Here is a 16,757-nt window from a genome sequence, read left to right as displayed (position 1 = left end):
ATTTGAATAATTTCTCTGATTTCAGTTTTTTTTTTTTTTTTTAAAAAATATTCTTGTCTCCGTTTCTCAAAATGTTATTAAATCTTAGCCCACCGACCCTTCGCCACGTGGTCAACTTCTTACGGATAAGATCGAATACTAGTTGTACTAAATTAACAGTGAGAAATGAATTTACTAGGATACCCCTACGATTTCTGGGATTTAATAAAAAAATTATTCTAGGTTCACAGCGTAGAGTTAGACTGTGGCTCTTTCTTCCCGAGTACACTCAACTCCAAATCTTTCTTCTTCTTTCTCTCTCTCTTAAGAATAAATCAAGACTATCCCCAGAAAAAGAAGAGGAAAACGATATTTGTCATGTCTTGGATCGTGTTGGCCTCTAATTAGAAAGGAATTGACATGTTCCTTGATTTGATTTTCTTCGCTAAAAAGAAAGATGCACCTGGATAACTATGGATCTGTGCGCCTGCAAGAACTACCTCTTCTCATGACTTGGATGTGCTGACTATGAAAGAACATGTAGTCAAGTCACCCGCGCTTCTTTTTTTAATGGATAAAAAATATATATCTAATTCTGTTCTTCTTAAAGATGCACTAAATTAAATATATTAAATTAATATTTTTTTAAGTATTTTTTAATGTATTTATATTAAAAATAAAAAAAAATATTATTTTAATATATTTTTAAATAAAAATATTTAAAAAATAAAATGCACCGAAATCTGAAATGCTTCCTCAATTAATATAAGATACAGAGAGATATAATTGAATAGACAAGTCAAGTAATGTACGTGGCAATTTATAGAAAACACAAAGGGCAATGTGGTCAATAAAAAAGTTTTGCGGACGCCTTCAACTATATAAATAACTACCTCAAACCCTCTGTGATTTCTCCCTCGCTAACTCTCCTTGCCTCTACCAAATCCTACAAGCATATTATCCAATCAAAGAAAATGTTGGCAGTTTTTGACAAAACAGTTGCAAAATGTCCCGATGCCTTACAGAGTCCACACTCTGCCCCCGCTGCTTCTGTATTGAAAGATGGCTTCTTGGCTAACCACTTCGGCTCCCTGCACCCTGGCTCTGTCACTGTCAATCTTGGCAGTTCTGGTCTCATTGCTTACTCTCTTGATAAGCAAAACCCTCTTCTTCCAAGGTATTTCTTTTTATTTTGCCTTGAAAAATGTGATATTTTTTTTTTGGTTTTTGGGACTGATCTGATCTTGATCTTGATCTTGATCGATCGCTTGAGGATCGTTCTTGTTTCAGTTTTGGCTTATGGGATTTTGGCTTAATGATATTTAGTACTGATATTTGCATGCGTATGCTATGATTTGTAGCAACTTGCTTGGATAAATTCTCAACTTTTATTGATTTTTTAGTAGATCTTGTTTTTCATTTATTTATTTTTTGAATATTTATTTGTTTAATTTGTTGGTACTTTTTGTTATCAAGAAGGGCTGTTTCTTTTTGTTATATCTTTTACTGTCACAAACTTTATGATGAAACTAAAGGTTTCCTGGAGTTGTTAATTGGTGTTAGGGTGGCATGAGTTTTATCTGGTCATTAATTCCTGCCATAAATAATAATAATAATAATAATAATAATAATAATAAAAGGGTGTTAACGCAGCATATAATCCAAATCTAAAGATTTTGTTTTGTCTCCAGTTACATGCGAACAATTTATTGTCTCATTTTATGATTTTGGTAAAGAAAAAAGACAGATCTAGCTCACTCTTTTTTTTATCAGTTATACTTCTACTTTAGATAGAAATTGTCCGTTCCCTTGGAAGCTTCAGGGTGATTTATGGAATTGAATAGTCCCATTGGTATTTCAGATAAATTATTTAGCGTCCAACCTTCCACTTAATCAATGTTATATATTTATTTTAGTTACTGTGAGAATCTTTTTATGTACTAATTTAATCATGTAATTTAGATCTACTACTTGGATTAATAGTTTTCAACCTTTTACTCTCTTCTGTAATGCCTTGCCTGTACATAACAGTGGTAATATCTCTGTTCTCTGGCTAGGTTATTTGCGGTTGTGGATGACATTTTCTGCCTGTTCCAAGGCCACATCGAGAATGTTGCTGTTCTCAAGCAGCAATATGGTTTAAATAAAACTGCAAATGAGGCGATCATTGTCATTGAAGCTTACAGAACTCTCAGAGATCGAGGCCCTTATCCTGCTGACCAGGTTGTGAAAGACATCCTCGGGAAATTTGCGTTTATTTTATATGACAGCACTTCAAAAGCCACATTTGTCGCTGTTGTAAGTGATCCTTTCTGCTTGGACTGTTCTCCTCCATTGTCAGTTGTCCTTGTGGTCTTTATTTCTGATTGCTTCGTCTCTATTACCAGCAGCTTAAATCATTCAAACTCTACCTTTCTGCAGGATGCTGATGGAAGTGTACCCTTTTTTTGGGGAACTGATTCTGAAGGCAATCTCGTTCTTTCAGATGATGTTCAGATTGTTCAGAAAGGCTGTGGGAAATCTTTTGCACCATTCCCTAAAGGTAAAGTTTTAATTCTGGTTCAATCATCATACTTAAGATCTATAGCAATCCCTCTCTGCTTCTTTTTGCATGGTTAAACTGTCCTTGGAGGGGAGAAAACGTATTAAAAAACTCCAGGGCAACAGATAGATAGGCACTGAAATGCAATTAAGAGTGTATTTAGAGATGAGTATTTATTTACACTGGAGAACCCAGCAATGTGGGAAATGTTGGTGCATTAAAATTTTAAATACTATGTCTCATGATGCTCTCATAAAAGTTCCCTCTACTTTCCTCGTGTTTTTTTGTAGATGTCCTGTTCATTTTCTGCGTTGCATCATTTGCTGAAAGTTAGGGCCAAAATATCTTCTCACCCCTTTCGGTTATATAGTTTATGTAGAAAAGTTTGCAATGATTTATTGTTCTTTCCTTGTTGTTTTCTTACCCTTTCATCATTCCCTAATCCCTTGTACTTTTGGATGGCCATTCAAGCTCCCTTGGCATTGATGGGATCCTTTCATGATTTATGGGCGCAAGGACTGGTTGTTTAATCTAAAAGTTTCTGCTGTGTTTATCAGGATGCTTCTTTACAACTTCTCGAGGTTTGAGGAGCTTTGAGCACCCCATGAATGAGTTGAAGCCAGTGCCAAGAGTGGACAGTTCAGGTCAGGTCTGCGGATCAACTTTTAAGGTGGATGCGGAGACGAAGAAGGAATCAGCTGGCATGCCAAGAGTTGATAGTTCTTACAACTGGTCTTCAAACTATTAAGCCTTCAAGTTCTTTTATGGCAGGGCTTTTGTTGTTAGGTGGCCTTTTGGATTATATCGTTTTCTTTATCCTCCACTCTTATCTCTATTTTTCATGACACAGCTGCACTAATGTGTCCAAAAACTCACTGCTATTAGTAAGTACTCTCAAATTCAAGACAGCAATTGATGCGGCTGTATGTTGGTTACTCTCAGATGAATTCCAGACCTTTGCTGGATTTATCATAAAATAAATTTACATTGCATAGAAGATTTTCAATGTGTTTGCTTCCTAATTGGTATTCAATCGTGTCCCTTTTTATGGAAATATCTGGATGGGGATTTCTTTTTTCTTCAATTTGCTTCAGCTAGTGGATGTCATTTTTTATGGGTTGTATCATCCTGTTTTATAAGCAAAGTGTTAATTAAATCAAGCGACGTGTTCTTTAACCCTGCTAATATATTTTTTTATATTAAAGAAGGCATTTATTTAAATTATAAGATTTTCTATAATAATATTATACTTGATCATCGTTATTTTTCTTTCCCATGATTTCAACAATTCCTTGTGTGATAAAAAAAATGGGAAGAGAAAAAAATCTAACGGGTCGAAGAGAAAAAAAAAAAAGGGCGACTTCCCCTAAAATAGCTACGGGATAAAGCACATCCCTTCTTTAATTTGTCCGACTTCCCCTCCTAAAGTAGACAAACAGAAACTACGAACTTCCTCGCAGAGTCATCCATTCCAATTCAGCATCGGTCTAATTCTTCCGCAATTCCTCACACTGCATTCATTTTAAATGCTGAAATCTGTGATGTTTCTAACTTCTACTTGAGTCCACGTCGGAAGGGCATCATATGGAAGTGTGTGTGTGTGTGTGTGTGTGTGTGTGTATCGCTTCTTGCTGTAGATTTGGCTCCCAAAAGGGAATGGGGTTATAGATACTCGTGAAATCCCTTTTCTTAATACCTCTATCCTCCTTCAATACGAGCTAACCATACATGGGCTATTTGCACTATACTCGCAGGGATGCAAACACCGAGTATATTATGCTTCAGCGGCTGCCATTTTACTGGCTCTAGTATTGGCTAATTATTGATGAATATTGTAATAAAAAAAAACATAGGATTTAACATGATTCAGCAATATATTTATATTAATAGGAGTGATGAACTTTTAGTTTTTACTATGTTGAAATAGAATTACAAAATATATATTTATAGTAACCTAAAAAAACATAGCAGCCTACGAAATCCTAACCGTTATACGAGTAGAACACACTAGCTTTTGGGGAACCTTGTTTCACAGCTCGGCACCTCGCTACTCTCTGTTGTCATTTTCCTGGTGAGTTGGGAGCTTTGGAATGGCTGAAACCAAGCATCTTGCTTTCATCTGTGCATTCAATTGAAGCAGATGGATTCTACTCTAAGAGGAAGCAGTGGGAAGAGACATGCCATCCGTCGATGAAGGGACATACCTTGCACTTGCACTGCCTTTATCTAACCACCTGATTCAAACATGTACGAGAAAGGGATGGACCTTTTGCTAGTATTTCCCCAGGTCAGGCAACGACCATTGTGATGTCCACGAACAATTATGTAAGAATCAACACGACTACAGTGAGAACCGAGCTAATCTGAAAGCAGGCACCGAGATCTAATGAGGGGGGCAGCTATAGTTTTTTGGAGGCTGTAATGTAAATTGTTTTCTTGAGCTTGCATTCCCGGTTGGGATTTCTACGACTTGGAGGAAGAGAAACCTGTAGTTGGAGGGGGCTGAACCGCTGAATTTACAGCGCTTCAAGCCATCCTCCCACTGTATTAGAGACCAGATTAAGATAAAAGGTTTCGGAGTCAGATATGCAAAGGAGATGAATCGGATAATCTGTTACTTTCGAGTCCCCATCGCAATAATTTGACTCTAGCGGCCAAGATTTGAAGAAAAAGAAGGCAAAAAACTGACTTTGTCCTTGCAACTTCTTTGAAGAGCTCGTTTGAAATAGTACACATGACTTGTACTTCTTGCAAGAAATTAGTTCATTTTACAATCTACTCTTTACGCTAGTTTCATAAGAAAGCTTGAATTGAAGCAAGGGATGATGCAATGCAAGGCCCCTATGTTGTTTGGTTTGGCTTGGCTTGGATGTGCCATTGAACCAAATGGCTTGATTTCTCTACGAGCACCTGACCATAAAAAGGAACCTTGCAGGATTAAATCGTATAAAGGAAGCGGTACTGGTCCCATTTGTTTTCAACGGATGCTGCTACTCTACATCCAGCTCACGTTTGTCAGAGGTTAGGAAATTCGAAGCATGGACAAGAGCGGCCATGTGGTTCGAAAACAAAAGGACAAGAACAGCCATGAGAAAAACATTTGAAACAGCATACAGATAAGTTGAATACTGTCAATGGCATTTCTCCAGCAGAAGCACGCGTATAACAAATCTACGAGTAGATAGCAGGAAAAACGAGATATTTTACTACTTCCAGCTCCTATAGTTCCGCAGAAGCACCTCTAGCAGTGTCATTTTTCTAGTCCTTTGCATCTGCAATGCCTCCTGATGTTATCTGAAATACGTGCTTCGGTCAAGAATAACTTCTCAATAACTATTAAACACTTGGCTGGAAATTAGGATCGGAGAAGATGCGGATGCATTATTGTTCTTCGGATTTTACTTCAGCAGCCTTTTTATCATTTTATCAAAAAAGAAGCCATCCCTGTATCATATAATCATTTTTTCATGAAAACATGATTAATTAAACCAGAATCAAAAGGTAAAGCAAAACCAATTGTATCGAGATTAAGGATATTGCTTCAGCCTCAGGCAAATTTGGGGCATCAAACACCTTGCATACCCTCTGTTCACCTTTGCCTTTCCTGAACATCAACCTGATAGTGGCTGCATGGGCAAGCACATGCCCTCCTGCTGGTTTTTTCGGATCTGATATGAACATTCCTCCTCCTGGGTCAGCTATGACTGCAACCAACAAATCGATGTTATATTTCAGCTCTAAAATGCAATAACCAGAAATAAAATTACACCGTGCTGAACGAGTAACAAGTGAACTTGGTGGCTAATGCACCACCATGATTTTCAGAGAGCTACAGGTCATAGGTGTATAGATATGTGGGGAAAAAACCGACTAGCTACACAAAAGAAGACTTTATAATGATGGAATCGAAGCTGTGTGGCAAATTATTTATAACTTCCATGAGTGATAATAAGTCAAGATCACCTTGGTTGGTCATGTAGACTGCAACGTTAAATTCCTCAGCTATCTTTATCAACCGAGACAGCATCTGTGCCAATTTTTGCTGCGAAGGGTAGATGTTAATGTCATTGAAAATAAACGATACGGATATGATATTATAGGCACTAAAGACTTTGGAATTCACCTGACGCTCTGCAAGCTCTCCCCTTCCAGTAAAATCCACCCGAAAGAGAGCGATAACAGAATCAACAATCTGAACTCATAGGCGCACAATCAGACTTCATCACACCAAGCCTCATAGTGCAGGCGTCACAGGCAACTCAACCTTAAAAGAAGAGGGGGGGGGGACTCACCAGAAGTCTGTATGGCTCTTCAGACATTTTTGCAGCCAGACCAAGAAGCAAGTTGTATTGATGCTCATAAGTATATGCACGGGCATAAATGATCTTCCACATTCACAGAAAAAACAGTGACAGAGATCAGCTTCCATAAGTCAATTAATAATAGAATAGAAATTCGTACTTACATTGTCAAGGACAGCTCCTGGGTCCATTCCAAATCTTTCAGCTATAGGGACAATTCTATCAGGTCGGCTACAAGAACAGAGTTAAGGAAACAGACAGGAACTGACAAGGTACCATATGATTATAATTCTCCATTACTTTTTCATGAAAAAAGGAATTGTATGTATTGGAACAGGTTAAGACGGAAGGGAAAACAGAAAGAATACAAAGTTCCTTCAGTATCGATGTAAGCAACCTTTCCATTTCCACCATGCATTTGTGTAGGAAGCTGCAAACGCAAAACGAATGCATATTTAGCAAAGCTTAGGTCACGTAATGTCATTTCCAAATCTGAAATTCAGATAATGAGGCTTCTGCATAAATCAATGCCAGTGCTACCCACGACATCACATCATGACTGGCACTCTCACTGAAGGACTTCATCAGAAAAACAAGAAATAATGTTGGCACATGCCTTCAAATTCTTTTAACTGGAAAATAATTCTCAAGAAAAATTGTGTTATGCCTAAATTTTGGCAGTAACAATTTGGAGATCAGTGGATCAATGTTGTCTATTTTTAGGCTCAGATTTTTGTAAAATTTTTACTTATTCCAAGAATATCCTTATTATTAACAGATAATCATATTTTTTTCAATTGAAGACAAATTCAACATTCCTTGAAACAGCATCACCTATCATGCCATATTTTAACAGCACTGATGAGTAATAACTAATATTCTCATTTTAAATAGACACCACAGCCATAGATATTATACCAGCAACCTTATTAAAGAGTAAAACGAGAGAGGAACCTGTGTAGAGACGCAAAGAGTATGAGCGAGCTGTGTCTTCCCGGAACTAAAAATAATATTGCTATGGTTAGTGTAGAAGTACAGAGATTTTAGGATCTGTGAGAACGCAGAGAAGATGTCAACAGAAAATACAGTAATTTATAGGAAAAGGTTTGTTCTTACCGGAATTCCCCAAAAGCTTCTGTGATAGCCGAAGTTTCAATCCCACCTTCCAAATCAATCAAGACGATCATATCAATCACAGAAAAACAAATTGCAGCACATTATGTGAATGCATATACACTAGCAGCACAGACAATTCAAAGCGAATCTAGGTATGATAGATTACCCCCTAAGAGTTCATCCAGGGCTTGACTTCCAGTTGTGATGCGAATCACAGATTTCCTCTACAGCATAAAAGCATAAAACAAGAATGAGATTTAAACTTGAAAAGGCGATACAAACCAGAAGCTGGAACTATAAGATTTGAATATCTCCTCAAATTTAGAAAGCATGAGGAATTTGAACTTACTTTGAGCAGAGCATCACTTCCGGTTATATAACCATAATTCTGAAAAGAAAAAAAAGTGTTATCAACAGTGAATCAAAATCAAGCTTAAAAACATAATCACCATCTTGATTATTATCCTATAAACTGAGCACTAACTACTATCTTTTCAGCAGCTTCACAAATCTTGTCAACTTTAGCCTCGGACAATCCTTTGATTCCAGTCAAGTGCTGCATAAAAAGAAGGTAATGGTAATCAGATGGAGCTAGAACATTTTCATTTAAATGACCTGTGTTGGAATTTGTATACCTTCTTCGTGAACATCATCAAGCCATTGCAGGTGTAAATACCTGCATCTTGAAGCTTCTTGACATCTCCAGCATTGATGCCTTGATTGATCACTGCACGAAATGCATAGATGCATCACAATTCACAGACAAGGAGACTGAGCACTGAGCAACAAAATATAATTAAGTTGATCTTCTCAATAAATCAAGTAAAATTCATCGACAATAGTACACCAAATCTCAAGGCACAGAGAAAAATTCAAGTTCAATTGAAGCAGTAAATACTCAGCAATGATGTCCTAGTTAATCTTCTCATGAATCAGAAAAAACCTATAAACAATGAGAAATCAAGAACAGGACATGTACATTATTCTGTCGCCATTTTTATTTACATTTTTTATAGAACTGAGTTGAAAGCTAAATACTAACACAACAGATAGATCAAAGAGGAAGCGTCTTTTACCACCAGCATCGAAGAATTTTCGTGTACAAATTCAAATTGAAATAATGAAAAGTGCACACAAATCGAGAATCGAAGTTGAGGAGCAGAAAAAGGATATATATAAATAAGTAAAATTCGAGTGGTGATTTAAGCATCCACACAAACAAAAACACAAAAAGTAGATCATCAACACTAACAAGCAGGGGGGGTGGAGGGGGGATGCGAGTAAAAATCGATAGAGGAAGCAGTCGGTAATACAGAGAGAGAAAGAGAGCTTATAATTTGTATCCTACACTTTTCGATTGCTTCGAACAAGTCGTCTTCGCCATCCATTTCTTCTCGCTCCATAATCTGTAGATGGTTTTGCTCTTCAGCTCTAAAAACAACCATCACGAGCACATGCAAATTGAGGATTTAGTAAGTAATTGCTACTATAATTATGTCTCTGATCAGTTAAAGATCAGAGGAGGGATAAAATACTGATTAGCTTAATAGACTTTTACTTGAGTGCGGCCATCATCTTCTTCGCTGACTTGCAGTAGAAGAAACTTCAACTTTTAGTGTTTGTTAATAATAATTTGTTTAAGAGAGAGAGCGATTTTGATTTGAAATGCGAAATGTGTGCGACAGGCGTGAATTTAAAGAGGCGGGAATCTGGAATTCAGGGGGGATTTTAAAATTTATTTCACACAGAGTCACAGACGGTTGAGATCCGCGATTGTTTTATCTGATGCCGTTCGTCTTGTGTTGAGTAATGATAAGCCTATTGGAAAAAGTAACAACACGTTTAAATTTGATTGATATATATATTTTATTTTGAATATTTATTTTTTAAATTTTAATTTTTATATTAATTTTAATTTTAATTTTATAATTGCTATTTAATTTTTTTTTATTTTTTAATTAAATTTTTTTATCTATCAAATTTAATCCTTATTCTTTTGATTGTTACTTATTTTATTTAAAATAATTTATAAAATATTAATTATTATTATTTTAATTTCTTCATCTTTCAATTTTTTTATTTATAGATTTGATTTCTATTATTTTGATTATTATTTATTTTATTTGAGATAATTTATAAAATTATATTTTTTTCAATTTTATTTTCATTCAACTTTTTAATTTGTAAGATTTGTTTCTTGTTATTTTAATAAATTTAAGAAAAATAAAATATTAATAATTTATTTTCTAGCTCATTTTCCATGACATAATCAAACACTGGAAAGTGTTTTACAACTTATTTTCCATTACACTACCAAGCATCGAAAAATATTTTTCCAGAATTCACTTTTCAAAAGAAAACTATTTTCCAACAAACAAACTGGGCTTAAAAATATACTAAAACTGCTCAGTGTTTCACTGTGTAGGTCACAGTAAAATGCTAAGCAGTCTTTGTTATTATTTTTTATTATTTTGTTTTATGCTTTTAAGGTTTTTTTTCTTTTTTCTTTGTGTTTTTTTCTTTTAATGATTTTTTTAAAATTTAATTTGTTAATTTTAATTTTTTTTATTTAGTTATCAGACTTTCATAACACGGATCCCTAGTTTGATTGGTGAACCCGGAATTTTTTTTTTGCTTTTTTTAATTTTAATTAATTGTTTTTGTTTATTTTAGTTTGTTAATGTTTAATTTTTTTCTATTTAGTTATTAGACTTTCATGACACGTATACCAACTTGACGGGTTAGCCCATCAATTTTTTTTTCTATTTAGTTATCAAACTTTCATGACACGAATCTCAGATTTGACGGGTTAATCTGGTTTGAAGGGTTAACCCAGTTAATTCAGATTTTTTTCTTATTCTTCATTAGTTTTTTTCTTCATGTTGTTTTTTTTTTCTTTTTAATTAATCTATTTAATTATCACATTTTTATGACACGACTTTGCAGTCAAACCCGCATCCAAGGCTCTTGGATCCGGTGTTGCAGCCAGACTCACTTAAGCTTAAGTAATGTAAGTTTAATATTATTATTAATATTATAAATATTACTCCTGGGTTAATCATTGTAGCTAGACCCAAGGCTCCTGGGTATATCTTTACATAAAGACCTAACACTTTTAAATCTTAGCCTTTTTGGATATTTTATATGAAAGAAAAAAAATTAACCCGTGACGTATGTCTTTTTTTTTTCCTTTTAAGCTTTTTACTATGAACTGCACAATGCAATCCACAATGAAAAAGATGATGCATTTAGTTTTTTTTTGTCTTCTTTCATTGTTTTTCTGTATTTTAGTTTGTTGTTATTAACTTTCTTTCTATTTAGTTATCAAACTTTCATGACACAGATCCTAAGTCTGATGGGTTAACTTATTTGATTCAAATTTTTTTCTTTTTCTTCATTAATTTCTTTCTTCCCATGGGTTTTTTCCTCTTTGCCTTTTCCTTTTTAATTAATATTTTTTAAAAATTTAGTTCATTAATATTAAATCTTTTTTTCTATTTAGTTATTACACTTTCATGACACGAATCCCAGGTTTGACAAGTTAACTGAGTTGATTTAGATTTTTTATTTTTCATTATTATTTTTTTCCTTCCAATTTTATCTTTTAATATTGTATGCAGCCCACAGCAAAAAGTTCGGTGCCTTTAGTTTTTATTTTTTATTTTTATGCCTTTCACGATGGACCGCACAGTGCAGTTCACAGTGAAAAGATGGATACCTTTTTTTTTAATTAATTTTTTTTATTTAATTTGTTGATATTAATTTATTTTTTCTGTCTAGCTATCAACTTTCATGACACAAATCTCAAGTTTGGCAGATTAACTCAGTTAATTTAGATTTTTTTTTCTTTTTCTTCATTAGTTTTTTTTCTTCTTATGAGTTTTTTTTTTAACTAATATTTTTTTATTTAATTTTTTTCATCAATATTAATTTTTTTATTTAATTATTGGCTGATGCCTTTAATGTTTTTTCTTTTTTTGCTTTTTTTTTTATGTTTTTATATAAACTGATGCTTTTTGTTTTTTTTTTAATTAATTTAGGGTTAACCCGTCAATTTTTAGTTTGTTAATGTTCAATGTTTTTTTTTCTATTTACTTATCAAACTTTCATGACATAGATCCCGGATTTGACGGGTTAACCTGGTTTGACGGGTTAGCCCAGTTAATTCTAGGTAACCCGTCAATTTGTTTTTCTATTTAGTTATCAAAATTTCACGACACGAATCCACGGTTTGATAGGTTAACCTGGTTTGAAGGGTTAACCCATTTAATTCAATTTTTTTTTCTTCATTAGTTTTTTTTCTTCCTATCACACTTTTACGACATGGCATTACAGTTAGACCCACATCCAAGACTATTAGGTCTGGTATTGCAACCAGACCCACTTAAACTTGAGTCATGTAAGTTTAATGTTATTATTAATATTACTTTTAGGTCAGGCGTTGTAAGACTCTTGGATATAGATTCGCAAAAAGACTTAACACTTTTAGATCTTGGTTTTTTTTTTATATTTTTATATGAAAAAAATAAATCGCGGCATTGCGCGAGTCATGTAACTAATCATGATTTATTTAGAATATGTTTGATGTGATTTATAAAAAAGATTTTTTTTATTTTGAGTCATAAATAAAAAATTATTTTTTTATGAATAGCTCATGATAATGAGTTAGAATATATTTGAGAGAGTGTGATAAAAATTATTTTTTAAAGTTATTTATTTAGAAATTCATTAAAAAATAAATTTTATTTTTGATACCTTATATAAAATGATTCAAAATCACAAAAAAAAATATAATTTGAAGCCAAAAAAATAATTAAAATTTTTCAAAAGTATAATTGAATTGCAATACTAGACAAGATTTTAGTTTAAAACAAATAAAAAATAATTCAAAATATTTTTTTAAAAAAATAATACGAATTAAAATTCATAAATTAAAAGTTTTAAAAGTCTTTATAACTTTATGATGATTATATATTTGACATCAAGAGCTCATTTATAATGATGTTTTATGATATTTCATGTTTTATATTTCGTATTCATTATTGGATTAGAATAATGATAACAATAATTATTTTTGATAAATATATTATTGTTAAGCCGATAATAAATTTCTCATTTATAAATCATGTTAAGTAAAGATTAATATTGTAGCACATGAAAGAAACTATGTCAAATAGATAATGTACAATTATCATGACTCTTATTAATTCCTATTTAATCATGATATATGCCAGATGTAAATATATTTATTAAATCTTAAGAGAAAGATAATGTTATGTGAGCCAAATGGAAAAATATAAGATGTGGCTAACACAAATAAAACAATGGGTTTTTAAATGATCTGATAAAATATTAATGTTGAAATTTTATTGGTCAATTTTGCGAAATAATTATTTATTTCAATAACTATAAACTCTGTGTGGAATAAAGAGTTTTTTCAGAAAATTGGCCATCTCTCTAATAGTACATTTTATTCCATCAAAATTCACATGAAAGAATTTAAAAGTGGTTAAAAGAGAAATACAATTTTTTTCGTCAATTTATATTCGAGATTTTAATTTTTAAAGAGGTTTACTCTGGATACATGAATGCTTTCTTTTAAAGCTTTCTATAAATATATATTTTGAATGTAAAAATCATAAAGTTATAAAAATCATGGATTTTGTAATTTTACTTGATTGTTGATGTTTAGATAACTGGTAACAATAAAGACATATCCTGCTCGTTTGCTATGCCCTTGTTTGTTTTTTCTTTTTAGTTAATATAGATGTTCATATTAGCTTATGCATATTTTAACTAATTCTACATATTCTAAAATTAACAACTATATAAATCTCTAATGATTTTGAGATTTGTAAAACTCAAACCAGTGATTTCTTATTCTCTCGTTTCTTTATAAGGGTTATGGCCTATCAATACTCCGACACCGTTTGTGTAATAACATTTGCTTCCTCTTTATTAAAATTTGAGGCCGGTGGGCGAATCTTTTGAATTGTTTGTATTTTCTGGTTTTGTTCTTTGTTGATTGGCAGGCAAAACCCTTTCATTCATAGCTTTTAAACTTGATTCGGTGGTCAACCTGACATAATAATCGAGTCACGGGTCAAATGGGTTGACTAAAAAAAAAAAGAAATCCAATGCAACCGGTTCAATGGTTGAGCTATCTTCTGAACAATGCTCCCATTAGCATTCTCTTAAATAATTATTGAGAGAATCAGGCGTTACTATCCTCAGCATAAGCTTTCCTTGATGACCCTGGTGAGCTGTGGTCATTTGGGAGAAATAGTGCAGCATTTTCACTTTTTCAGTGCCATATTCATCCGGATAAAAAGTAATGAGTTCGCAAACTCTGTCAGATCCTCTTCATCTGAAAGGTAATTTCGTACATAGATCTATGATTGCAGTAGTGAAGGAAAATTGAAATCCTCCCTGTGGCTGCCAAAGAAAGATAGCAGTTGCTATGCATCTACCTAGACTCAGAATCATACACAAGTAAACATAAATGCTTCTCATGCTCCACATGAAAAACTAACTTTATTCGTAGATTTGAAACGGTAATCAGGAGTCTTATGCAGGAAGCATTAAACATGAAGGGGAATAAGCCGCGCTCTTGGCTGCCATAGTTGGAGGAATAGGAGGTTGAATCAGAGGAGGACAAGGATGATGACATCAAATAGGCTTTGAAACTGGTGATGTTCCTTCTTACAGGGCACGAGATGGGATCACACTTTCCTTGTTGGAAGCTCTCTCTGTCGCAATAAAGGTTGCTACTGCTAGGCTCTTAGATGGGCTTGTTCACGAATCTCTTGCGTCAAGAAGAAGCTGTATGCTCTTCTTCGCGACTGAAATAGCTTGAAGATTCCTTTTAATTAGGTTTTCTCAATTCTCATTTTTGTCTTCAATTCTCCATCGTTAATCGTTTTGGCTTTTTAACGTCGTTTCACGTGTATGTCGTTTCACATGTATGTGTATATATAAATAAGGCCGAGTCTAGGTTGGGTCTACTAGATCTTAAGTTGACTAGGTTTTACCGGGTCAAATTTTTAACTAATTTTTATTTAACTTTAATTTGATTTTAAATTTAAATTTCAGATCGACCTGTCGTGCCAAATCAAATTTCAAAACTATGATTCGATCTCCTTGGTTGTTCAATCTCTACGATTACGTGTCCCGCCAAAATCTCTAGTTTAGCATCGTTATGTTAAGGATAATATGGTCCTTTATAGACGGAGCGGTGCTTTATATATATATATATATTAAAAAACTCTAAAAGACGTGGGGAAAGTACTGTAGCTTCCCCACGCCTTTTAATTATACTTATATATAATAATAATAATTATTATAATTGTAATATTATATTATAATTAAGCAATATACTAAAACGCGTAGCTTTTTTACTTTAACTAAAACTTTTTTTTTTTTTGCAATTTTTTTTTTGTGGCATTTTTTTTTTTGTATTTGAGTAGTGTAACTTCCCCATGCCTTTTAATTATACTTATATATAATAATAATAATAATTATTATATATATAATATTATTATTCTAATAATTATTATAATTATATTATATTATAATTAAGTAATATACTAAAACGCGTAGCTTTTTTACTATAGCCAAAACTTTCTTTTTTTCTTTTGTAATTTTTTTCTTTTGTGGCATTTTTTTTTGTTTTTGGTTTTTTTTTTTGTGGTAGTTTTTTATTTTTCTTTTTTCTTTTTGCTTTTGCTTTTTTTTTTTTAAATGTTTTTTCACTATAGCAGTTTTTTTTTTTTTTTTTTTTCATGTTTTTTTTTTAACGCGTGGGTTTTTCACTATAGCAGGTTTGTTTATTTTTTTTCCTCGCTTTTGTTTCTTTTGTTTTTTACATATAATTAAGTAATATACTAAAACACGTAGCTTTTTCACTGTAGCTAAAGCTTTTTTTTTTTTTGCAATTTTTGTTTTTTCTTTTGTGGCATTTTTTTTTGTTTTTGGTTTTTTTTTTTGTAGTAGTTTTTCCTTTTTTTTTTTTTCTTTTTGTTTTTTTTTTTCACATGTTTTTTTTTAACGCATGGGTTTTTCATTGTAGCAGCTTTGTTTTTTTTTTTTTTCCTCGCTTTTGTTTCTTCTGTTTTTTTACATATAATGTATCACTATGCACACAGTGAAATACTTTACTTTTTTTTTTTTTTCATTTTTCCCATGGGTTTTTTTTTTTTTTTTTTTGTGTTTTTTTTTTTTTAATGATTTTTTTTTTGTTTGATTTAGTTTGTTAATGTGGAAAAAAAAAATTTAATTTAGTTATCATACTTTCATTACACGGATCTTGGTTTTTTATATATATTAAACTGGTTGAGAACTTAGATTTGTAACTTTTTTTTTTAAAAAAAAAATACTATGGATTACTACAGTGTTTCCCTTACATGATTTTTGTTTGGATGCAGTGTTTCCCCCCACATGTTTATTTTTTAAATTATCTTTGTTAAATTTATTTTTTTAATATTGAGTTAGTTGAAAATTTAGCTTTAGCTTTAGCTTTCCCCACGTTTTTTCATTATAATTATTATTATATTGTATTATATTATATGACTGTTTTTTTTTTTTTAATTTTTTTTAATGAATTGTTTTTGTTTGATTTAGTTTGTTAATGTTAAAATTTTTTTTTTATTTAGTTATTATATTTTCATGATATAAATCTCGGGTTTGATGGGTTAACCTGATTTGACGAGTTTTTTTTTTTTCATTTAATTTAATTTGTTAAAGTTAATTTTCTTTCTATTTAATTATCAGACTTTCATGACATGTATCTTAGGCTTGACATGTTAACTTGGTTTGATGGG

The 16,757-nt window shown here is 32.3% G+C and overlaps 2 protein-coding genes across 2 annotated transcripts; one reads left to right on the top strand and one right to left on the bottom strand.

Moving 5' to 3' along the window:
- Positions 1 to 879: 879 nt before the first annotated feature.
- LOC118061502 (stem-specific protein TSJT1) lies at positions 880 to 3,518 on the top strand. The gene is made up of 4 exons (XM_035074951.2): positions 880 to 1,156; positions 2,037 to 2,277; positions 2,401 to 2,521; positions 3,079 to 3,518. The coding sequence occupies exons 1-4, from the start codon at positions 954 to 956 to the stop codon at positions 3,267 to 3,269; spliced, it is 756 nt and encodes a 251-aa protein (XP_034930842.1). The 5' UTR covers positions 880 to 953; the 3' UTR covers positions 3,270 to 3,518.
- Positions 3,519 to 5,240: 1,722 nt separating this feature from the next.
- LOC118061503 (meiotic recombination protein DMC1 homolog) lies at positions 5,241 to 9,636 on the bottom strand. Its single transcript, XM_035074952.2, has 15 exons — positions 9,497 to 9,636; positions 9,287 to 9,369; positions 8,574 to 8,665; positions 8,423 to 8,494; positions 8,288 to 8,326; positions 8,105 to 8,162; positions 7,939 to 7,984; positions 7,777 to 7,822; positions 7,191 to 7,252; positions 6,987 to 7,053; positions 6,814 to 6,906; positions 6,645 to 6,713; positions 6,485 to 6,563; positions 6,059 to 6,225; positions 5,241 to 5,824 (listed from the first exon to the last, which is right to left on the bottom strand). Exons 1-15 carry the CDS (start codon positions 9,511 to 9,513, stop codon positions 5,780 to 5,782), a joined length of 1,035 nt encoding a protein of 344 aa, XP_034930843.1. The 5' UTR covers positions 9,514 to 9,636; the 3' UTR covers positions 5,241 to 5,779.
- Positions 9,637 to 16,757: the final 7,121 nt, after the last annotated feature.

This window comes from Populus alba, chromosome 10, assembly GCF_005239225.2.
Source record: "Populus alba chromosome 10, ASM523922v2, whole genome shotgun sequence".
Classification (NCBI taxonomy): Eukaryota; Viridiplantae; Streptophyta; class Magnoliopsida; order Malpighiales; family Salicaceae; genus Populus; species Populus alba.
The sequence above is the reverse complement of the archived record's forward strand: the minus strand, read 5'-3'. Positions and strand labels throughout refer to the sequence as shown.

What these genes read in the sequence shown, in the direction of transcription:
- LOC118061503 (XM_035074952.2), bottom strand. An exon ending in CTCTTTGCGTCTCTACACAG is followed by an intron (nt 7,253 to 7,776) that starts GTTCCTCTCTCG and finishes TTGCGTTTGCAG; the next exon opens with CTTCCTACACAAATGCATGG. An exon ending in CAGGAGCTGTCCTTGACAAT is followed by an intron (nt 6,907 to 6,986) that starts GTAAGTACGAAT and finishes TGAATGTGGAAG; the next exon opens with ATCATTTATGCCCGTGCATA.
- LOC118061502 (XM_035074951.2), top strand. Translation starts at nt 954, where the DNA reads ATGTTGGCAGTTTTTGACAAAACAGTTGCAAAATGTCCCGATGCCTTA. An exon ending in AAGCCACATTTGTCGCTGTT is followed by an intron (nt 2,278 to 2,400) that starts GTAAGTGATCCT and finishes ACCTTTCTGCAG; the next exon opens with GATGCTGATGGAAGTGTACC. An exon ending in TTTTGCACCATTCCCTAAAG is followed by an intron (nt 2,522 to 3,078) that starts GTAAAGTTTTAA and finishes TGTGTTTATCAG; the next exon opens with GATGCTTCTTTACAACTTCT.